Consider the following 24,066-nt stretch of genomic DNA (forward strand, 5'->3'; position numbering starts at 1 on the left):
TCTTGCTAGCCTAAGCTCATACTGAGTTTTCTAACACTCTCCCTTACAAGCATTAGTTATAAGGCCCTCCTTCCATTTCCTAAATGAGCACATTTTTATTACTCACATATGTTTAAAAGTGTTTATGGAGCCACTCTGGCTTCTTTAAGCTCCTGCTGTTTTTCCTTCTCAAGGGAATTGTTTGTGATTGTGCCTTCAATATTTCACTTTTAAGAAACTAATAACTGCCAAGCAAATACTTAAGAGCAACTGAACATCCCTTCATAACTCACTTAGGCTTCCAGTGCAGAGATTTTTGCTTTCATCAGATATTGCCATCAGATTGGCAAATCCCAGTTATTCAGACAGAAAAAACCCAGTAAGAGTTAGACAAAACCAAGCATTGCACAATGGGGAGGAGCGGGGGGGAAATGACAAAAAGAGGACAGATCTGACCTTTCAGAGACGTGACCTATTCCAGAGAGCAGCTCCTTGATTCTCTGTCCAGCTTTATTGGGATTCATCTTGACAGGCTGGGTATCGTCTGGGCTGCACAAGCCACAGGTCATGAGTCGGCCCTTAGCAGACAAAGCCAGGAGTTCAGACTCACCTAAGGAGAAGGCAGGCATGGACACATGAAACAGAGAAGCTAAGAACTACCTGTAAGAGGATCTGCAGTTTTGCTCCCTCCCTCCTACTCTCCTCAATGCAACAGAATATAAATTCCTATGAAAAGAGTAAGGAGATTTTGCATGATGTGTTCAGGAACACGTAATTTGCTTCTGCGGTGTTCACTCACACATACACATTACATTCCCATACACATAAGATCATATAGTGAAGTCACATGAGGATACCCCAGATTTCTCCTTCACTTCTCTTTCTAGACAGCAGCCTTTCTCTACAGACTGAGGAACAGAAACGGCCCTATTCTACCAAAAACAAACAAAACCCCAGAAATTGAGGAGTAAGGGCATGTATCCCTCTTCAAAAGGGACATGAGCAACATCCTGAATACCATGAGCTGAACCACACACCTGCATGTGTGGCCAGACACGTCTAACCAGTACACATGAAGCATCATGTTTTACTGTGGTTCAGACTCAGCCGACAAATGGATGCTACTTTTCCACCATGGGTGGGAGGCACCTGTCAGTCTCCAGCTGTAAAAGAACATCCCCACCCACAGAACAGACTGACTCAAAGAAGTTTCCACCTCCCCTTTCACTCTCTTGGACCAATATGGCCAATACATACACTGGTTTACAAAACGTATAACAGGGCTTATCTGCTGGGAATATTCTTGTCTGAAACATCCTTTTTCTGTGCAGGATGGCCTAGTTCTTGGGGTCACATAATGATCCCATGCTCTGGAACAGCTCTCACAAGGAATGCTTCCAAAGCTACCAGGTAACTCAACTGCAGCTTCCCAAGAGGAGTTATTTGTATGTGGAAATACCTGGAGTGGAAGAATCATGAGGAATAGTCTGTGTGGAGGGTTCTGAAGCTGTTTGCAGGTATATTTCTCCCATAAACCAGCAATTCCAGAAGCCATTTCCTCTGCCCCCAACTATGAATCTGTGAACAGGACTATGAGCTCATGCAGGGCCATATAAATGGATGCTGCTGGGAGATAGTGTCCGTGGGGAGTGGGGCTGTTGGAATGCACAGCAGTCCCAGGGAATCCCGCAGTGAAGCAAGCAAAGGAAAGAAAATGCTCCCTGCTGCTGCACCAGTCATCTCATTAAAAAGCCAGTTCCCAGCTAATTGCCAACAGGCACACTGTACCCCCTTCTCCAGGAACGTATGCATGGAGATGTGGCTTCTTATGCTTCTTCTCCCCAGAAGATCACACTGGGGAACAAGGCTGAAAAATATCAAGCAGGCAAAGCAGTTGGCTTTGAAGGGGTGGAGAACCTGCTTCCAAGAAGATTTCTCCAACACCCAGGGGACGATGTGCAAAGGAGCACATTCTTGTTCCATATGGAATCCCTCCCCATCTAAAGAGGGCACTTTTGCTAGCCAGCTTCTTTTTTTCTCATTCAGCTCTACAGCTTCCGGTCGCACCCCATTAAGGAACACATGAATATAAGAAGCTGCATTATGTTGAGTGAGCTCATTGATCAGTCTGTTAATGACCATGCTGGTGGTGGCTCGGGAAAAAGATCTTGCCCATCAAATACTGGCATTTCTACTAGAGATGCCAGGAATTTGGCTGTGACCACAATTACGGGCATTAAGGCTGACTATGAAATTTTGGGAGGCAGCTGGAACAAGTGGGGGTACAAGTAGTTTTCTCTATGATCATGCCTGTAAGGACAAGAGGAACGAGTCATGAGCTGAAGTTAATGGGGGTGAACAGTTGGCTGTGTTGGTGGTGCCAGTAGGTGAGATTTGTACCCTGGGATCATGGGATAGGTTTGCTAGAAGAAGATGTGCTAGTACAGGATGGGCTTCACTTATCTAAGGTGGGGAAGAATGTGTTTGGCATGAACCTGGTGAGATTCATCAGAAGAGCTTTAAACTTGAAGTCACAATGGGAAGGAGACATCCAGCATAGGGATTCTAACGTAGGAGAACAAATAGTAATAGCCTGCCTGGGAAGGCCAGGTCAAATGGGCTTCAGGTGCCTATATGACAGCATCCAAAACATGAGTAATTAAAAGGAAGAACCTGAGTTTCTCTTGCAGACAGAGATATATGATTTAATAGGCATTACAGACACTTGGTGGAATGATTCCTATGACTGCAATGCAGTAGGGGAAAGATAGTAGTTGTTAGGGAAAAAAAGCAGAGAAGGTCAAAGAGGAGGTGGAGTAGTGTCATATGTAAGGAGAGGGCTTGCCTGGCAAGAAATACTAGACGAGGAGTGTGACACTCCAGTGGAAAGTATCTGGGTGGAGATAAGGGAAGAAAAAACAAAGAGTATAGTGGTTGGCGTCAGTTACAGACCACCTGACCAGGGTGAGGTCATGGATGTTGCCCTCCTTGAGCTGAATGATAGAATGTCTGGACAAAAGGACCTTGCAATTATGGGTGACTTCAATCTCCCTGGGCTGTGCTGGGAAACAAACTTTGCTAAGCATCCAGAGTCATGCAACTTTCTCACCTGCCCAGCTGACAATTTAATTTATCAAATAGTGGAATAACTTATGAGAGGCTCAACTATACTCAATACTGACCAACAGTTAAGAAGTTGAAGGGTGAAGGAGGTTGGGACTCTGGGGGGGAGTGAACATGTCCTCCTAGAATTCCTTTTAAGATGGGGGGGCAATGAAGTTTGTAGGCAGATGTGTATGTTAGACTTCCATAGGGTGGACTTTAATACAGACATGATAAGAATCATCCTGTGGAAAAGAATGCTGGAAGATGGGTAGGCTCTCCTTAAACAAGAACTATTGCATGCTAAAGCCATGATTATTCCAGATAAATATAAGTAGACAGTGTGATGCAGTGGTAAAGAAGTCAAATGTAGTCTTTGTCTATCAACAGAGGCATCACATCAAAATCGCAAAACATCGGGCCGTTCCGCATTCGTCCAAAATAGCACAATGGTTACTAATTGAAATCGCTACAGTTTTGCCGTTATGCACAATATCGTTGACAATCTGCAACACTCCTGAAACCGATCCGCAAAAAGCGCTTCGTTGTAGCACTTTCAGGGAAATCCCAAAAAGTGGATTCACCCTCTGGAAAGCGCTATACTCCTGCAACCAATCTGCAACACTAGCGGGAAAGTTCTGTGCGTTACCATTGTTGCAGTTTCTGCAAAGTCCCTCCCCCTGGCTCTCTCCTCTGATCTTCCGGCGAAGCGATCGCCATTTTTTTTTCTCCGAGCGAGCGGAGATCAACGCACCGGCAAGCCTTCGTTTACCCAGTGAGGCTTCCCCGGCTGCAGTCCCTCTGTTTAAAGTCACCAAGCACAAGCATCGCAGAGGCCCGTTTGCTGGTTTATTTTCCCTTTATTTTTCACACTGTTTTCGGCTGAAAATCGCGCCCGTGAGGGGGGAGATTTTTTTTTTCACTCGGGGGGGGGGGAGCGTGGCAACGATGAAACGGCAGCTCAAACATCACCTGCTAGCTGGATGGGTCTCTCCGTTGCAACGAATCAACGCATATTCGTTGCAACGGGTTTTTTTTGTTTTTTGTTTTAAACCTTCCTTAAAGGGAAAGGGGCTGTTTGGGAGCATGATAACGGCCACCCATTGGCTGGTTGACGGCCAGGGGTGGGACACAGCTCAGCAATAGCGCTTCCTTTCTAGCGATTTTTGCCAAGACCGGAACCCTGTGGGAAACGATAGAAACGCAACTGGATTCCACTACAAAGGCAGGTATGCATAACGACGAATTCCACTATTTAAAATGGTGATTTTTCGTTCAGCAAACAATTTGCTACATGGATCCCGGTGCGGAATGGCCCATCATATTCCTGCTGTATACTGCATTGGTCAGACCTCACCTGGAGTACTATGTGCAGTCCTGGAGGCCTCACTTCCAAAAAGATGTGGACAAAATAGAGAGGGAGCAGATAAGAGCAAAGAGGATGATCTGGGGTCTGTGGACCAAGTCCTATGAGGAAAGCTTGAGGGACTTGAGAATGTTCATCCAGGAGAAGAGGAGGCTGAGAGGGGACATGATTGCTCTCTCTAAGTATTTGAGAGGCTGTCACTTAGATGAGGGTAGGGTGCAGTACCTCTTGGCAGCACAGTATAGGACCTGCAGTAATGGCTTTAAACTACATGTATAACAATACCACAGCCAGAGTAGTTCAGAGGTGGAATAGGCTGCTTAAGGCGGTGGTGAGCTCTCCCCATTGGCTGTCTTCAAGCAGTGGCTGGACAGATACTTATCCAGGATGCTTTAGGCTGATCCTGCACTGAACAGGGGGTTGGACTAGATGCCCTGTATGTGCCCTTCCAACTCCATGATTTCATGACTGAATCTGGGAGCTTCTGCATGCAAAACATGTGATCTACACTTCTTCCTCATCTGCCACTAGGACGTTTGGTCCAGAGGAACTAGCCAACAGGTGTGGTGGTTTATGCACAGCACACAAAATACCTAATTTAACTGCCTCAAACTCTCTGGATTCAAGTTCCTACTTCTCACTGCTCCACGCAGAGGTTTAAAAGAGAGAGAAGTGCCTGCTAGGATTTCCTTCAGATAAGGCTTACAGATAAGGCAGAGAAGCAGAAGTTTTATAAGCTGCACAGAGCTGTATCTCCTCTCTGTGGCTTTTAGTCCCTATCTTGCTGCCCGTATTTCCTCTGCACCTAGGCCTTTCCCCTTTTTTCCTATTCTTTATTAGAAATGTGGATAGTTTTCTGTTTTTCAGAGAGACAAATGTTGATTAAATCCCTGAGCTTGGTTTGTTTTGAAACAAGAACTGTGGAGGGAGCAGCCCTAGGCAATCCCATTCTGTCTCACTTGGAAAATGAGGCAACGGCAGTATCCTGCCACTGGGAAGCATCAGGGCAAATAGCTTTCTCTGAATCCTTCACTGCCTACAGCACTTGCCTCTTCAATGTGTAGTTGGTCGCTTCCCTTCACACCACACAAAACAAAAATTCCCACCCTAGACAACTCCTGACTTGGCAAGCCTGACAAAGATGATCCACAGAAGCTAGAGATGATGGAAATGCTGACTCTTAGTAAGGAAAACAGGTAAAGGTATCCCCTGTGCAAGCACCGGGTCATGTCTGACCCTTGGGGTGACGCCCTCCAGCATTTTCATGGCAGACTCAATACGGGGTGGTTTGCCAGTGCCTTCCCCAGTCATTACCGTTTACCCCCCAGCAAGCTGGGTACTCATTTTACCGACCTCGGAAGGATGGAAGGCTGAGTTGACCTTGAGCCGGCTGCTGGGATTGAACTCCCAGCCTCATGGGCAAAGCTTTCAGACAGCTGCCTTACCACTCTGCACCACAAGAGGCTCTTTAGGAAAGCAGGAGAGTATAGCAAAGAAAACCTTTGGTCTGAGCATGGACATACTGCCCTGAGCTCACTCACAAATGGTCATTTGTCACCCGCCAAAACCTGCAGCCCAGGGATGACACCATGCTGGCTGTAACCTCAGATCATATGCAGAACACCTTAAGTGATACTGGGCAGGAAGAAAAATCTATATTCTTGGCCAACAATTATTTTCTTTTAGAGATTATGTGCTGCCTTTCCACTACCTTTCCACCACCTTCTACTGGAGGAATGCTCTGCAAATGGAGGAAACAGGGAAGCTGACCAACCTCCCCAACTCCAAGGAGCCTTCTGACCCTCAGTATACATCTAAAGCTTGGTTTTAGGACAGCTTGGCCTTCTTTTCATAGCTAACTGTTGCTCTGTGTGAAGATCCCACAGACTAGTAGAGGCTTGATCGAAGTAGTAGTACAGTCTAGAGCTAGCACCCACAGCCTGTAGTTAAGGAGCCATCCTAGCCTATTATTTGCCTCTCAGTGCTGGTAAATTTTTCTGTTCATCTTACAAGTAGCATTTTTAAGAACTGTGTATATAACCATTGCATGACAAAGTAATCCTGTGAGCCACAGAGTCATTTCCCAAATACTCTAGTACCTTCTGACTCTCGGGAAGATAAGGAAAGGGCCACCACACTGCAGATACTCAAGCTGGCAGGAGACAAAGCAGATGGAAGGGTCCCAGGAGAGTCCTCCAACTTCTCCGTATCTGGGGTGGGACTGTCCAAGTCAACAGCATAGATGTCGGAGTGGGTGCTGTAGTACATGCGGCTACCTCCACTGCATGCTGCACATAGCACAGGCCCCTGCAGGTAATATTCTCGGAGCTCTGGGACCTTGACCTCTTCCCCCTGAGTTGCCTTGATGGCCACCATTTTCCCATAGTGCCCCAGAGCCACAACGCAGTCACAGCCTAAGTCTCCAAAGGCAGGCGCCTCTTCAGCTTCTGGGGACTTCTGCTCTGTCCTCAAGGCCCCAATGAAGACAACGGGCTCCTCCAAATGATGTAGGATCTTGACAGGGGAATCTTCACAGCAGTGATTGTCAAGAGAACTCAGAGACTTCAGGGGCACAGAGCACAACTGTCCATCTGGGAAACCACACAGGATCATGGGAGAATCCAGCATGGCAGCATCAATACCAAAGAGGAGGCTAAAGAGAGGCTCTTCCAGAATGAAGCCTCCTGAGTGGCAGAGACCCTCCTTGGAATCACTGGTGCCAGGAGAAAAAGCACAACACAGGACTGGAAGAAAGTGAGCTAGGGACACATCCCCATCGTTGCTTGTGCAGGTGGTGATATCCACATGGCTGATTGGTTGACGTGGCAAGTTCTCCTGATCCTCAGGGCTTGGGAGCTTGTGGAGATTCATGCACCACTTCCCCTGAACTTGGGAGAGGGTAACGAGGACATCGTTGAGCAGTGTGAAGGTGCAAAGCGTGGCATCAGGGAAAGTGCAGGCGTTGGAGCCCATAGGGAGGACGGTGGAAAAGCAGTCATTTTCCTCTCCATCTGTCTGTTTCACTAACCTTCAAAGAAAGCAAGGAAAAGCTTTTAATAGAGTCAAAGGGGAAAGCTAGAGGGGTGGGGAGTGAAAAACTAGAGTGCTTATTGTCTGCTTCATGGAGCTGAATTCAAGAGTAGTGAGCTGGATGACACAGAGGAAAGCTCTGGAGACAAGCCTCAATGACTTAACCCTTTTGTTGCCCTATAGACTCCTGAGCACTAAGAAACCAACAATGGCAGGAAGGCAAAGTGTATTGCTGGTGACCTTCAAGAAAATAAAAGGTTGGTGCTACATACTCAGCCTTGCAACTATGTTCAAATAAACCAATTAATTTAAATTAAAATTAATTAGTAGTTTACATGGCCACACAACCTATATTCATACAGAAAAAACAGGGTTGCATTTAGGTGTACCTGCTGTTCATTGAGGATTTTCTGGGGACTATGCATGAGCAGGCGTGCCACAGAGGATTTTCTGGCTAAAAGCCTTTTAGCCCGAACAGTCATGCACTCCTGCTTTCCAGTGCCTCCAACCTCAGTTCCTCTAGAGATATCATACCGTGGGGCCAGAAGGAGGGTATGCATGCTTGCATAGAAAATCCTCGATGAACAGTTACAGGTAAGCACAATCCTGTTTCCATTATCAATCTTCTGTGCGTTCCCATGGGAATTCTGACAAGGTATTCATGAGAGGTGTGTTTAGGGGTGGGGGATGACGCTTTCATCACTTGAACAATAGCTGAAGATCTGCTTTACTGACTTGTGCCCCTCTTCTAACTTGTCAATCCATTGCATATTGATGTACAAACATATCTGCCAATTACCATGTCGCAGCCCAACAAATCTCTGACTGGGGAACTCCATCCAAAATGGCAGAGGAGGAAACCATTGCTCTGGGCACATACTCCCAATGGACATGGAAGTTTGGCCTGCATATAACATGTCCTAATCATTGACACTGACATGATCCACCTTGGCAGAGTCTAGGTCCATCAGCACAGCAAATAGGCTGACCCTCTGGTCCAGGCGCTATCACCAAAACACTGACCTTTATGGACAAAATGGCCCATGGGCCTGTGTCTAAAGGTTCAAAAGGCTTGGACATCAACACTCACAAAACTACTGAAATGGGCTATTGGGGAACAAGCAGCTCCTATGATGGTGTCATATTAAACAGGACTCTGAGAAACCCTTTGGGCAGTTCACAACAAATACAAATAATATACAAATGTAAGAGGATCTCATTGACTTCATGGGAAAAAAACTAGGTTGCAGTCTGGAGTCTCCATGCTGCCAAGCCAAGACATCATAAGGCAACACCAGGCCTTTGGTTTTTAGATTTGGTTTGATTGGGAACTGGCTGTACTGTTCCATCTCCATGAGGGTGGAAAACCATATCTGGTGGGGTCAGAAAGGGGCCACTGTCTGTACCCTGTCTCCTGAGACTCTCTAGAACCCTGATTTGGATGAAGGAATAAAGGAGATACTTATTAAATTTGCAGATACTAAACTGGAAGGGTTAGAAAACACACCAGAAGACAGAATCAGAATACAAGATAATCCTGACAGGTTAGAAAACTGGGTTAAAAGGAATAAAATGAATTTCAGTAATGATAAATATAAAGTTCATTTATTTATCTATTTATTTTACAATTTGATTTCTAGACCACTCCCAGCGAACTGGCTCACAGCGGTTTACAGCATATATATATATATAAACAAACCGTAAAAATCTTACCCCAATAAAATAACCTAACAAAGAAGTACAATAAAACAAGATGGCAGTACAACTGAAAGATCTCCCCAGTCTCCAATACTGTCGATTTGGTGGGCTGGAGTGGCTGGGGGTATGGATTACAACAGGGTGGTTCCATATGGTCTGATACCTAAGAACCAGGGAGGGGGGTGAGTTTGAAATTCCCTGGTACTCATTTAGGTAGGAAAAATAATATACATCACTATGACCGTTTACGCACTGGGGGTTTCATGCTGGGCTGCAGGCTGGAGTTTTAGTTGTGGCAGGTTGCCCCACCTCTTCCTGCACCCACATGGGGGAGCATTTGGCGCCATGCACCTCGTCCGTCCCTGATTTGTGCTTCTGCATGAGAGCTGAGGCAGTGAAGTTCCCAGTGCATAAATGGTCTTTAGGATGGGTGAGAGTTGTCTTGGCAGTTAAAAGGATCTGGGGGTTTTAGTAGACCAGACACTGAACATGAGTCAGCAGTGTGACTTGGTAGCTAAAAAGGCAAATGGAATTTTGGGCTGTATTAAAAGAAGTATAGTATCCAGATCATGTGAGGTGATGTTACCACTTTACTCCACTCTGGCGAGAACTAACTTGGAGTACTCTGTTCAGTTTTGGGCACCAAAACTGAAGAAATATGTAGAGAAACTGGAGCATGTCCAGAGGAAGGCTACAAAGATGGTGAGGGGTTTGGAGAATAAGAAATATGAGGAAAGGATGAAGGAGTTCAGTCTGAAGAGAAGATGAATAACAGGTGATATGATAACCATCTTCAAATACTTGAAGAGCTGTTATATAGAAGATGAAGCAGAGTTGTTTTCTGTTGACCCAGAGGGTTGGACTAGAACCAGTGGTTTGAAATTAATTCAAAAGAATTTTTGGCTAAACATCCAGAAGTTCCTGACAGTTAGAGCGGTTTCTCAGTGGAACAGACTTCCCCAGGACATGGCAGGTTCTCCTTCTTTGGAAGGTTTTAAGCAGAGGCTAGATAGTCATCTGATTGAAATGTAGATTTATAAACTTAGGCAGATTGTAAGTGGGTGGGCAGGAAGGGATGTGCCAGTGTTTGTCTCTTGTGGCCCCTCCTTGCATACCCCGGGAGTTGCTGATCACCACTGTGGGATGGTAGATGAATTTCTTCCAGGTCAGGCTGGATTCTGGAGATTTTTGGTGAGGGGAGATCATTTGGGCATGAAATTGGGGTCACTGTGTATAGGCAGGTAGTTGTGAGTTCCTGCATTGTTCAGGCAATTGGACTAAATGACCCTGGAAGTCCCTTCCATGATTCTATAAGTCTGTGACCACAACTGTAGGGAATTTGTTGCAGTTCTAGGGATAGATAATCTATGCCATTCAGTATTAAATGGGACAAAAGCCAGAGCTGAAAATGGCACGCAGAAAGTCTTGATGGGGTAATAGAGTTGTTGTACAAGCCATCAAACCCAACAAGCATGGTTTACTATGCACTGACTGAAAATGCTTATGAGCGGTGGTCCCCAACCACTGGGCCATGGCCCGGTGCCGGGCCGTAAAGACCCTGGCACTGGGCTGCGGCTCCCTCTCCCTGCCCCCCCTAGCAGTAAGAAACTTCCCAGGCCACAAGCTTGTGGCGGGGCAGCGCATTCGCGCATGTGCCATGCACGGCCGAAAACGTGCACACGTGGCACTTTCACGCATGCGCGAAAGTGTCACGGGTGCCCGTTTTCGGCCGCGCATGCACACTGCACGTGCACGGCCGCGCATATGCGGCTGGGCAATCGCCCTCCCTGCTGCCACCGGTCCCCAGCCGGAAAAAAGTTGGGGACCACTACTTATGAGTACACCTTCCCACCTAATTGGTAAGGGCCTCAATGTCTATTGGCTGGCAAGAACCCTCTGGCCAATACAAAATCCAACATGGCTCTAATAAACTGTACTCTGAGAAGGAACCATCTTTCCCCATATAATCGGGAAGCCTAGCTTCTCACAAGCCTTTAAGACAACAGAGCCTCAACTGGGCGGTAAACAATCCCTGTAGGTAGGCCACTGCCAGGGCCATGCACTTTGTAAACACCCTAGGGGCAGTGGCCAAATCTGGTATATGGTCACCTGGTAATATGATAGATTGGTAGATTTCTCTCCTGTAACAGAATCACAAATATTTGTGATATTAATGACAGATAGAAACATGAAACATGAAAGTAGGCATCTTTCAAGTCAATAATAATGAGCTATAAGTCCAACTTTAATAACTGCAACATCAAAACTAGTGAGTCCAGTGGAATTTCGAAAGAGATTAGGCCCTGAAGATCTAGGATGGGTATAGTCCCACCATCTTTTTACCAACTACAAATAAACAAGAATAAATCTGACAGCTGCCAGAAGTCAGGCTAGTCAGAATGCAGCTTTATGAGGTTGATGAGTCTTTGGCTTAATGAGATTGATGTCCCAGTCTAGGTCTGGGAGCACTTTTCCTTTTAGAGGCAAGATATTATGACCTTGAGAGACTAAAGTGACAAAGGTATCTCTGATAAGGCTGCCAAGGCTGATGAGATAAATGCTGCTGTTTAAGCTTAGAGGAGTCTGAGTGCACAATGCCCAGGGATTTCACCATCTGTTTATTCTTTTTAATCTATGAGAAAGTCTGATCAATTTTCTCCAAAAATGAAGTTTTGTCTTGTATCCACAGATAGTATGGCTGACCTGACCCAGGTACGACACCGCAAAACAATGGAGCTGGCCATTGATTTAGCTATATGGCAGCTGGCATTAATCTGCTGTCTGAAACCAAGGGGTCATTTCTCCTCAGGCAACAGTTTAAGATACAGGAGAATGCTCCCCGTAGAAAGAGCTGATAGTTGGCCATGGTGGTCCAGTAATCTGAGATCCTGAAACCCAAGGCTGAAGCAGAGTATATATCTTACACATAGGAAATCTAACTTTTTACCTTCCCTATCAATTGGCACAGCAAGATAGCACTGGCACCCCCTAGGCTATCTCCTCTGTTATGAGTGAGGAAGAGAGTGAACGAGCGATCAAATAGCTGAGATCTGCTCAGCGAACTGAGCAGAGGGGATGGAGTCTTTGGAGGAGTGAAAACCAGCTGGGGTCTGGCCATCAGAATGGGTGCTCGAATCAATGTACAATGCTTTGGATTTGATCTATGCTTTTCTTAACATTGATTTTTAAGTTTGGGCTTCTTGGTTGGCAGTTCAGAGCAGCACCTCTGGATCAGTGGTGATCAAGATTGTGCAAGATCCATTGTGATTCGGATCAGGGAATTGGCAGAACCAACCTGGACAAATTGGAGGAAGATGATCTGGGGAGGTCCTCCGAGTCAGAGTCAGGTTCAATGAGGCAACAAAAGCAGAGTCCATGCTCATCGTCTAGATCATTTTGGCACCACAATAGGTGCATCCCCTCTGTGCCATCCTGAGGTCCAGCAATGCCAGAATCCAACCAGGACTACCTTGCCCCCCTGGGCAGCCCCCCCCCCCAAGTTGTAGCACTGCAGGACCAGCTCCTAGCCCCACACACATGGAAGTCGGCAGCTAACTCTGGACCACAGAGGCCAGCCTCAAGACACCCACCAGCCCAAACAATCAGTAGCTGCCCCATTCCAGTCACCTGTCATCCCAGCAAGCCAGTGAGACCACCAAGACCCTGGGTAGGGCCAGTGTTACTGCCACCAAACCACAGAGCATCTCATGCAGCAGTAGAACTGAAGAAAGGGCTGGGGGAAGGTCAATGCAACTAGCCACTGCTCCCTCAGAGTGAGGGAAGGGCATGGCCACAGCTATCCAATTCGGGGCCGAGTGCAGGGCTGGCAGGCATGTACAGGGGCGATATTTATGCACTTGAGTGGGGGAGTGCTATCAATTAGAAGATGAAAGAGAGTCCAAGAAGGAGGTTGGAAATCAGATGCATAGGAGAAGAGATGGACAGCGGAAGACCAAACACAGCAGAAGCAGAGAGGAGAGACAGAGCAAGATACAGTGAGAGGGAGGAAGGGGGTGACAAGAGGGGAGGCAGATAGCAGGTGGAAAATCCAGGTTCACTTAGCCTGGGGAATGGAAAGGGCCAGTGCTCAACATCCCCACCTCTGCTACTCCGATGCCAGAGGACACAAAGGAGGATTTGGAAGCCAGCCAGAAGGGGCAGGACCAGGAGGAGGGACCTCAGACACTGGCCACTCCCTCCAGAGGCCCCCCAGTGAGCCACATAGCCAGGCATCAGGGATTACTAGCCACCCCGCACACTAAAATGAGGAGTAAGGGCAAGCCTGGAGAAGGGTAAGGGCTCTGTACAACTCATACAGTGATTGAAAAATGAACACTTGCAGAAGTGAAAAAGAATCAGAAGAAACAGCATGGGAGCCTGTGACTGACAGGAACAGTCTGGTTTCCAGCTCTGGTGCCAGGCCCATAGTCAGAAAAATGTTACTGGGGAGTGGGCAAATGAGTACATAAGTAATCCGGCATCATTATTTATTTTCTCTTCCTTACTTCAACAAGATTCACACACACACACACACCTTGTAGGCTTTCTTTAAAGCAAGACTCTTCAACCTTGCTAACTGCTAATTCTGTTCTAGTCAATTGTACAGAGAATTCACATCTGGAAGATTTATGACAGGATTCACACCGTTTAAAATCCTTCCTTTTTCAAACACAGAATTTACACTTGAAAGACTTGTGACAGATTTCACACCAATCCCTGGGTTGATTGGAGGGGCATGACAAATGACTGGTGGGGCCTGGTCCCTTTTTGAGGCATTGTGGCTACACTCTGGGCCCATCTGGGGTTTTTAGAAAGAACAGCCTTCTTGCAGTTCTTAATCAGTGTAGGAAAGTAGCTATTTGCAAGCCTTGCACAAGCTGCTCAGCCTGCATTCCAAAAGTCAGTTTCTTTCCTTGCTGGAACTTATGTAATGGACTCTAGACCAGGCCTGCACAGCTTGCAAACTATAGCAACCTACTTGAAGGTTGATAATCCTCCTGAATTTTGCAGTCTATGTAGGAAGGCAAAATCTTAGGGCATGTCAAATGCCTGGCATGTCACAGTGTAAGGCTGCTGGGCTGCATTTGGCCTGCCAAGTCACATGTGGTTCAGGTCTGCTTTACAGCAAATGAGCAGGCTAACTTCCATGCCAGACTATCGGGATTAACTTGTCTCCATCAGAATTAACACTTTCTCACAATAGTGAAATAAAATCACTAGATGGGTAATGAATAATATAGCTTGATGTGTGCATGTACAGCCCCCCCCCCTTGACTAAGCACAGTCCCTCCTGCAATGTCAGGTAACAGAGCAAGGAAACCCCTTTGTAATTAGCAGCAGAAAAGATTCAGTAGATATAATTCTTTGTAATATTAATACATGCTCCTGCACCTTCCCTACTGCTTCACTGAAAATTAGTGGGCATAAAAGACAAGCTCAGTGAATCATGGGCAAAAGGGCTATGAAACACTAAAGCATGCTGGTTCTTACAGGGAAACCATCCCTATCCCCACAAGTTGAGGAGCTATCAGATAACTACACTACAGCAAGTGGCTGTACTGATGGCACTGTTAATTCTGCACTGTACAATAAAGGTAAAATTTTCAAACTTAGGTTTTCGTTCTCAAAGTAGTTCAAACTAGAACAAGGTTAGGAGACCCCTGGCACAAGTCAGACCCTTTTGCTGGGCAGCCAGGATCACATCGCCACCTAAGCATCTGAGGCACTGGCGGCATGTGCAGATCTTTCCTGGCTGGACTTGCCAGGATTTGGGATCTTATGCACAGAAAGCTTTTGCCTTGCTACTGTGCAGCCCCACCCCCCCTATTCTCACAGGGAACTGCTTTATACAGAGGTAGACACTGACCCATGAAGTTCAATACTGTCCTCTCTGACAGCCTGGAGAGCCACTGCCAGAAAAAGGTCTTTCCTAGCACCTGCTGCCTTCTGCACACAAAGCGCATACTCTGCCAACCAGCTGCAGCCCCTCCCTAGAAAGCCTTTGATTGCTGTTCAAAAGCTACTATTGAGGTGGCCTGTCAGATCTCCCGGTGGATGGCATTCCAAAGAACTGGAGCCCTCCCTGAGAAAGCTTAGTGGTTATCAGGAAAGAGATTAATCATTGACAATGATGGCAAAACAATTTAAGTTCTTGGGTTACGGTGGCAGCAATGGGAAATGGTCGGAGTGGGGAAAGGAACTTTTCGGCCCAAGCTACTCAGTGAACCTACCAGCAGGTTCTCAACTGGCCCATAGTCTTGTCAAAACCTTCAGTTCAGCCAAGTAATGCCCCAGCCGGCTCTCACCTGCTCTGGTAGTCCAAGGACACACAATAAATGCCAACTCCAGCACACAGGATATACAGCTGCTGATGGAAGGGCAGGAGCTCCACATGCCAAATTTGATCTGGAAACCTGTAGACAGCCTACGAAGGAAACAGGCACAGTGAAGAGGACTGAAAAAGGAGAAGAGGCCCTCTAGTTGCTCCCAAAAGGGCAGAATTTAATAAAAAGAACAGCACTGAGAATTACCTCTTAGGCACCATGCCCTCAACAACACAACCACATTTCACGAAGGCCGGGTATAGGAACATACAGACAAGGTTGGTTACCAACAGCCTGTATAATTGGAATTTTGTCTTATAATTGGATTTCTTTCTGTTTTATGCACTACTGTCAATTGGCCTTCTTTTGTACAATGCCAATAAAGGCCTTATGTATAAGCCAGCTTGGTGTGGTGTTTAGGAGCCCGGACTTCTAATCTGGTGAGCCGAGTTTGATTCCCCACTCCTCCACATGCAGCCAGCTGGGTGACCTTGGGCTCACCACAGCACTGATAAAGCTGTTCTGACCGAGCAGTAATCTCAGGGCTCTCTCAGCCTCACCTACCTCACAGGGTGTCTGTTGTGGGGAGAGGAAAGGGAAGTCGATTGTAAGCCACTTTGAGATGCCTTTGGGTAGAGAAAAGCGGCATATAAGAACCAACTCTTCTTCTTTCCTTAAACTGGCTGCATTGGTCTACCTTTGCCTCAGAATGATCAGTACTGGATCTCTATGTCTAGAATAATCCACAGTACAGCGCTGCTCGTGTAGCTGTAACAGGACCATGACATGTAGCACTGGGACAGATGAGGCTTTACCTGCTTTATGGAAAGTGTGACAGGATAAAACTTCAAATGCTTTATTTCTATAGGCCAGGCTATTGTCAAAAGGTAAAAAAAATAGGGCCAGGAAAAAGTTGGCAATCCCACTTCCAGAGGTGGTATGCAGTTTGCTTTAACATTAAAACGAGACAATATCCTGGGAGTATCTTCCCCTGGAAGCAAAAGCCACATGGAGTAGAAAGAAAGGAGTGCCAAATGGGCATCTGTTACTTCCCTGCCTTCTCCCCTGCCCACATTCGGTCTGGCCAGACAAAGCATCCTTCAGAGAGCTACTATACTGAATGGCGTGCCATCAGATTCCACAAAGTCTGTACATATTTGATTCAAATGACTGCCACAGTCATAACACCTGTGGGCCTAGATTTTTCTTTTCAGCAGCTGAGGATATGCAACTTCTATTATATGAACATTTCAGTAAAGGTCTGTCAGAAAAGCATAGCTAATTTTTAAAAGCTCGGCTCAAACACTGCCTCTATCATACTGTGCCGGTGAACAAGTAACATGTTCCGCCCAAGATGGGGTTTCATTTCATCAGTGAGGGAGCAGGCAATAGCCCACGTGGATGTCTGCAGCAGACGGCAATTCAAAGGTTTGAAAATTGAGCACCCTCCAAGCATGAGAAAGCCTGGAAACCTGAGATTTTTAGCATTTCATATGATCCAGGCAAATAAAAAAGCATTAGCCCATTTGTGACCTCCTTCTCTGCATGAGGGGAAAGTGTAGGAGGTGAAGCCAGATATTACCATAATGGGCTCCGTAGAAACAATCAAGGGAATAAATGAGAGATATATTTCACACAGTGCTAAGGTTTGTCATGAGCCGAGGAAACAATGCAAGGAAAATGGCATTTGTATAAAAGCCACCAACATTTACCTTCAGCCAGGAAAAAAGATTTCGATTCAGAGAACACAGAGAGACACAGTTTAAAAGATCTGTCAAAATTATCAGAAGTGAAATGTCAAAAAAACCACAAATAAAAGTAAGTGGATTACAAAGCACAGATCACCACTCTGCTATAAAAAAGTGCCACAGTGGAAGAGAGCATTGAAAAGTTACTAGAGCAGCTTCTTAAAGATTTACAATGCAATTGCATGCAGACATACTCCAATCAAAGCCCAAATAAAATCAACAGGATTAGACTAATTCTCCTCTGCACACTTAGATGGCTAATGTTGGGTCCCTCACATTCATTAGCATTCCCTGCTGACTTTCCATGAGAAAAGATATTCAAAAATCACAGGTTTTATGCTGGGCTGAGGCTGGCAGCCTGCAACACACAAGCATGCTTGCAGAACTGAGGTCAACATTTCTCCTATATCAGCATCACAGAAAATGGAGGGAGGGGCTCACCTGTGAATGATAGCCTGATGCTACAGCCATGGTACATACTACTAGGCTTATGGGAAGGAACACGGCAAGGCAACATAAATCATACAGAACCCATTTCTCTGCTTTGGCCACTTATGCAAGCCCTGATGTAGAAGCTCTGTGCCGCTTGAGGGCTTGCAGCCCACCCTTCAAACCCACTAATCATAAAACAAATGAGTTGGTCCACAGTCCAGACTCCAGAGCATACATTCAGAGACATTCCCATTTTTCTTTTCTCAGTGGTCGAATGCTCTGTAGGCAAGCTCCCTTTCCATGCAGTGTGAAGTGTCTGCACGTGCCTCACAGTCCTTTATTTAAAAATTAATTATTCTAAATGTCTAACACTTCTCCACAAAACATGCATCCTGCCCCCCCCCCCCCGTGTATGTGTGTGTGTGTTAGAGTTCCACTGGAAATATGACCGCTAACCCACCTATGTAGATGTAGATTTTTCAATTTTATAATGCAAAACATTTTGGTTTATTGCAAGTCACAAAAGTACAGAAATACAAGACACACAACTTAGCCTGCCATACAAAAGCTGCAAGAAGCTGCAACAATTCTCACACTGCTAGGAAACAGCTATAAAACCTGCCCTAGCGACAGCTGGGAATCTGAGTTGCCAGGAGAGGGAAAGCACATGCTGAGGCGCAGTTATCCCCTAAGCACTCTAGATGCATCATAGTGCAATCACAATTGGGATGCTTGTAAGCTGATTTTTCTTCATGTCAACTAATGCTTGGAAACCAGGTGTAGCAATTAAAAATCTGAAAAGGCAAGTTAACTGGCTCAGCCTACAAATGCGAGTTCTTAAGTATGTGCTGCAAAATTTAAAACGGGCTAGTAAAGGTCTTGGACCATCTGGCCAGCCCTTCTCCTGGGATGCCAACGTGAAGGGCCCAGAAGTGGCTCACAGTGCATGACCCACATCTCCCCCAGTGCCCCCAACACAAGATGGACCAACCTAAATTGGGCTGAGGCAGCCCCCTGCCACTTACCTTCATCAGCCGCCCTTCTTGATCATAGACATAGACGTACTCGGTGCCATTGGAGAGGTAGATCTGGTTGTCGTGGCACAGCACTCTGGGCTTCCCAGCTGCAAGCCCCCCTACCGGGCAGCAGAATCCGGCCAGGTAATCCACCCTGTGCCCCACTTGTGCCATGACCCCCGTGCCAGCCTGGAAAGAGGATCAAAAAGATATGTGGACATTGGGGTGGGGGTACGGGCCTGGGCCGCCCCCTTCCCCCTTCACACATCCACAAGTGTGAGAAAGGAGTGAAAGGATGCTGGCAGCATGCAGGACTCCCCCCCCCCCCCAATCAGCCTTCTTGTTGCTCCCACCTGTGCGATGCTACCCCGCACCGACGTGGACTGCCCGTTGTCAGGATGGACAGCGCTGGAGAGGACGACAAAGAGGAGGGGAGTAAAGGCACAGCCGCCCCATTTGCCCCCAACCCAGAAAAGAAAAGCTGCCCTCGACAGGGAGGAAAGGGAAATGCCCGTGAAACAGAATTAAGCATCCAATTCCAACCCCCCCTTCCATCCAATCCCCCCCCCTCACCACAAAGGGGCGGGACTGCAGCTGTGGCCCCGCCTTCTCGCGCTGTCTCTGGCGGAGCTTCTCGCCTCGCTGGATCTCGGCAGCGGGCGGCACCCCTTCCCCCCCTTTACGGCGCGCTCGCTCGCTGGCTCTCTGCGACGGAGTCTAAGCGTGACAGAAGGAACGGGTTTACGACAGGCCGTAAAAGCGAGTGGCGAGAGAGGGGAGGCAGCCGCGCGAACTCTTGGAGGGGAGCAGGGAGGTTTGCGTTTGCACGGCTGTACTTAAAAGTCCGGGCTAGATTGCTTGAATCGGATCCTCATGAATTCGTATGCTTATTAAATTGAATCGAAATAACACCGCCATTATACTGTAGGCCATGTCTTGGTCTATAGATAGCATCGCAAAAATCACGCATCCATGGCATCGTGGGGCTGCCGTGGTGCAAAAACCAGCTTGAAATACATGGATCCGCATGATTTTGACGCTAGGTCACCCCAAACTCACCATAAGAGTATCTATTATATCAATAACCACAGCATATGCCAACAAAGTTACAGGCAAAACTAATGAACTGGGAGGGGTGGGTCCCAGTGAACAAACAAATATAGAAAAATACACACACACTGGGAAACCAATATGGCAATAAAATATTCAAATTGGACTTATATAGCGTTGTCTCTCTTCAGTAATTCTTTTATTCTTATTTCACACAAGTCCCGACGTGTTTCGCCTTACAGCTTTTTCAAGGGATGGTTTTTATATTTAAGGACCAACTTCAACTTATTAAGGAATCTCTTGATAGATTCTGAAGTGCCACAAGCTAAGTTTAGCTATTGTATGACCTTATACTCTATCAAGAGATTCCTTAATAAGTTGAAGTTGGTCCTTAAATAGTAAAGGTATCCCCTGTGCAAGCACCGAGTCATGTCTGACCCTTGGGGTGACGCCTTCCAGCGTTTTCATGGCAGACTCAATACGGGGTGGTTTGCCAGTGCCTTCCCCAGTCATTACCGCTTACCCCCCAGCAAGCTGGGTACTCATTTTACCGACCTCGGAAGGATGGAAGGCTGAGTCAACCTTGAGCCGGCTGCTGGGATCGAACTCCCAGCCTCATGGGCAAAGCTTTCAGACAGCTGCCTTACCACTCTGCGCCACAAGAGGCTCATCCTTAAATATAAAAATCTAAATAAAAAACCTTAAATATAAAAGCCTAAGGTGGTGGTGAGCTCCCCCTCACTGACAGTCTTCAAGCAAAGGTTGGATACACACTTTTCTTGGATGCTTTAGGATGCTTTGGGCTGATCCTGTGTTGAGCAGGGGGTTGGACTAGATGGCCTGTATGGCCCCTTACAACTCTATGATTCTATGAACTCTCACACCTTTATTAACCCATTCCAGGCCAAAATGCCTCTGGAACAACCTGAAATAGGCATTAAACAAGCGTTCTGCAAAAGACAGGGGGGGGGGTGCATTACAGACATTCAGGGACAATATTTAAGAAATGAAAAATTGGAACTCCCACACTTTTATTAACCCTTTCCAGGGCAAATATGCTTCTGGAACACTCTGAAACAGGCATTAAACACATAATAGCGCCACAAAAAACAGTGGAACACATTAAAGGCTCTTAAGAACAATATTTTGGGGCACTGAATGCAGACATAGCATACCCTTACTTGTAGCCTCTCTGCGGGATGCCTCCCTACAAGCCCAGCAAGTTTTGGGAGGCTTGGTGTTCCAGGGAGAGGGGCTGCAAATTGAAGCCTCTGGTTGCCCCATAGTTTGTTCTGCCCACTCCTGAACCTGTGAGCAACAACTATCCAGCACTTCTCCAGAAATCTCTGCTCAGGTTGGAATTCAGCTTAACTGTGAAATACATACCTGCTCAGGGGCTCCTTGTTTCCACCTCCCCCTCTCTCAGACTCACACAATGTAAACTCTACCCCCATTCCCCCCCTGCCCTCACCACCTGTATCTCTTGCTTACCTGACCTCACCCCTGGTCCCTCCCCCTCCCTCAGAAACACACCCAGACTCCCACCTGCCTCCCCCCAGACTCCCTTCTCCCCCAACCTACCCTTCACCCTGACTCACTCCACTCCCCCACGTCCCCCCACCCAAACTCCTCCCACCTCTCCCCCACCCAGTCTCCCTCTCCCCTCACCCAACCCCCACCCAGGATAGTCCAGAGGCATTTTGGCCTGGAAAAGGTTAATGAAGATGCAGGTCCACTTTTTCATTCCTAAAATATTGTTCTGACATGTCTGTAATGCATGCTGCTGTTTTTTAGGGGCTTGGTTGTTGTTGTTCGTTTGGTTGGTTCTATAATGCCCATTCCAGCCTGTTCTAGGATGTTCCAGAGGCATTTTGGTTAATAAAGTGGTGAAAGTTGTATTTCTTGTTTTCTCAAGTTTCTGTAATGCTTTCCACTTTTTTGTGGTACTCTTGTTTGTTTTATGTCCTTTCTGGGGTGTTCCAGTGACTTTTTGGCCTGGTAAGGGTTAACAAAGGTGCAGGATTTCCACCTTTTAATTTCTAAAATATTGTTCTCACGTGTCTGTAATGCATCCCACTGATTTTTGTAATATTCTTGTTTGTTTAATGCCAATTCTGGCCCTTTCCAGCTTTTACCCTGTCCCCTTGTTTCCAGTTTGCACACTAGAGGAGGGCTTGTGCGGGAGGGCCCCTGCTACAAAAGCTCAGGTTCCCTAGGCCAGAAAAGAGCTTGGGAAGCTGCTGTCCATCATCATCGATTACTCCGGACATGTATGAGGCAGCTTCACTTGGGTGATTGTACTATTTCAGTGGAAAGAAAATAGGCATTAACAGGGTGGAGGATGAAGTGCTGGCACAAATGCTTTGTAGGTAGGTTAATGTGGCTATAGAGAGGTTTCTTCTGGAGTCTGGAGGGAAAACGCGGATGGGAGAACATTATGGAGAGATGAAGCTTCCATGGCTAGAGGCACTCTACCAGTTGCTGGAGACATGCCACAGAATAGGCCAATATTGCCTTTGGAAGCTGCTGTCTTGTCCCAGAAACATTTCACTAGACTCTCTTGGAAGTAAGGCTCTGGTTGTGATAGACGTTTTAACTGAATCCTGTTAGGCATTTGGAACCCTTCGTGGTTACAGTAAAGCACCCCCCCCCCTCTTGTTTTAATGGTACTATAAGCACAGTGCAGCTCTGACCTTGACGGCCCAGGTTAGCCCAAACTCATCATTTCCCAGAAGCTGAGCAGGGTCAGCCCTGGTTAGTGTTTGTCTGGGAGATCTCCAGGAAAGTCCAGGGTTGTCACGTAGAGGCAGGCAACAGTAACTCCTCTCTACCACATTGCCATAAGGCAACTGCAACTGGGTGCCACTTTCCACGACCACCAAGAACGCTGGGCGCAGGATTGGGACAGTGGCCTGTACAGATACACAACTTCTAAAACTCGCAGATTCTTTGTTGTGGAAAAAGCAGGGGGTGTGATAATGCACCAGAACCAGCAGATGGCATTGCTGTAGGACGAAGCTCTCCTGAGAGCCCAGAGATAAAAGGATGAAAACTGTGTGGGGGAGGGAGGGGGAACCAGCTCCAGATCATCCAAGAGGCTTAATCAGAGGAAGAGAAGGAAAGCAGCAGGTGGGGGAGCTGGTTGGCTTCTCCCCTCAGATCGTCCCCTGTCAATGGGGGCCCCACTCACTATAGCTTCCGCCATCTTTTACCCACCTATTGTTCTCACCATTCCCAACACTGCAGCCTCTTTTCATCTCAGCAACAGCTGTTTGACCAAAAGGAATGCTTCGAAATATTCTTATTCTCCAACTATACCATTAAAATAATGTATAGATCTTAAGGTACACGGTTGCTGAATTTGTAAACTGAGATTTTTAAGGAGAGGGTTGCTATGAGAGAAAACAATGTATCAAAGAAAAAGGACATTTAGAATTAAGTCCTATTAAAAACACAGATATTTAGTTCCAGGTAAAACTGCACAATTATGTAAAAGAAGCAGAGGTTTTTTGGGGGGGATTAAACAACTAATTTCAAATATTTAATTTTAATTTGTTTAGGTATGGAGAGGGTCTCTGAAAATAAACTGAGATTAAAAATAAAATCTGAAAGTAATGTAATTGTTGTTAGGTGTGAAGTCGTGTCCGACCCATCGCGAGCCCATGGACAATGATCCTTCAGGCCTTCCTGTTCTCTACCATTCCCCAGAGTCCAATTAAGTTTGTACCTACTGCTTCAGTGACTCCATCCAGCCACCTCATTCTCTGTCGTCCCCTTCTTCTTTTGCCCTCGATCACTCCCAGCATTAGGCTCTTCTCCAGGGAGTCCTTCCTTCCCATGAGGTGGCCAAAGTATATGAGTTCCATCTTCAGGATCTGGCCTTCTAAGGAGCAGTCATGGTTGATCTCCTCTAGGACTGACCGGTTTGTTCGCCTTGCAATCCAAGGCAAACGTAATGTAAGCACCCATCTTAAAACTGAAATTATGAAAGTCTGTGAACTGTGGGGTAGCCTTCATATAGTACAATAGCTCATGTGTTCACATGTAGTGTGGCATAATGGTTGGAGTTTCGAACTAGGATCTGAGAGACCCTAGAAAGTAGACAGATAAACTGGCAAGAAATTCCAAACAGCACCCAACTACAAAAACATGTCGTGACTATAGGTCAAAAAAATAAACCCTATTTGGGATCACAAACAGCTGACTTCTAGATATAAAACTGGTAAGTATTTGAATCACAATCCTAAGGTCATAGCCCCCGACCCCACACACCATGCCTGCACAGGCACTGTGGAGCTTACAGCACTGACAGAGACTGTAGC

At 46.6% G+C, this 24,066-nt stretch overlaps 1 protein-coding gene across 3 annotated transcripts in view; it reads right to left on the reverse strand.

The window, feature by feature from the left end:
• FAAP100 (FA core complex associated protein 100) overlaps nt 1-19,362 on the reverse strand; it is a 32,963-nt gene extending 13,601 nt beyond the window's left edge. For 2 of the 3 annotated variants that reach the window (XR_013229495.1, XM_077328268.1), the window contains exons 1-6: nt 19,268-19,362; nt 19,048-19,102; nt 18,704-18,883; nt 15,481-15,599; nt 6,547-7,475; nt 436-589 (exon numbers count right to left, since the gene is read on the reverse strand). Coding sequence is in view for 2 of the 3 variants with exons in the window: in XM_077328268.1 (XP_077184383.1) it covers nt 436-589; nt 6,547-7,475; nt 15,481-15,599; nt 18,704-18,868 (1,367 nt within the window). In the remaining variant the exon portion in view is untranslated. Of the gene's footprint in view, nt 1-435; nt 590-6,546; nt 7,476-15,480; nt 15,600-18,703; nt 18,884-19,047; nt 19,103-19,267 lie in introns of those variants that run through there. The other variant, XM_077328269.1, reaches the window with a different exon arrangement.
• Between the last annotated feature and the right edge of the window lie 4,704 nt (nt 19,363-24,066).

This window comes from Paroedura picta, chromosome 3 (genome assembly GCF_049243985.1).
Source record: "Paroedura picta isolate Pp20150507F chromosome 3, Ppicta_v3.0, whole genome shotgun sequence".
NCBI lineage: Eukaryota > Metazoa > Chordata > Lepidosauria > Squamata > Gekkonidae > Paroedura > Paroedura picta.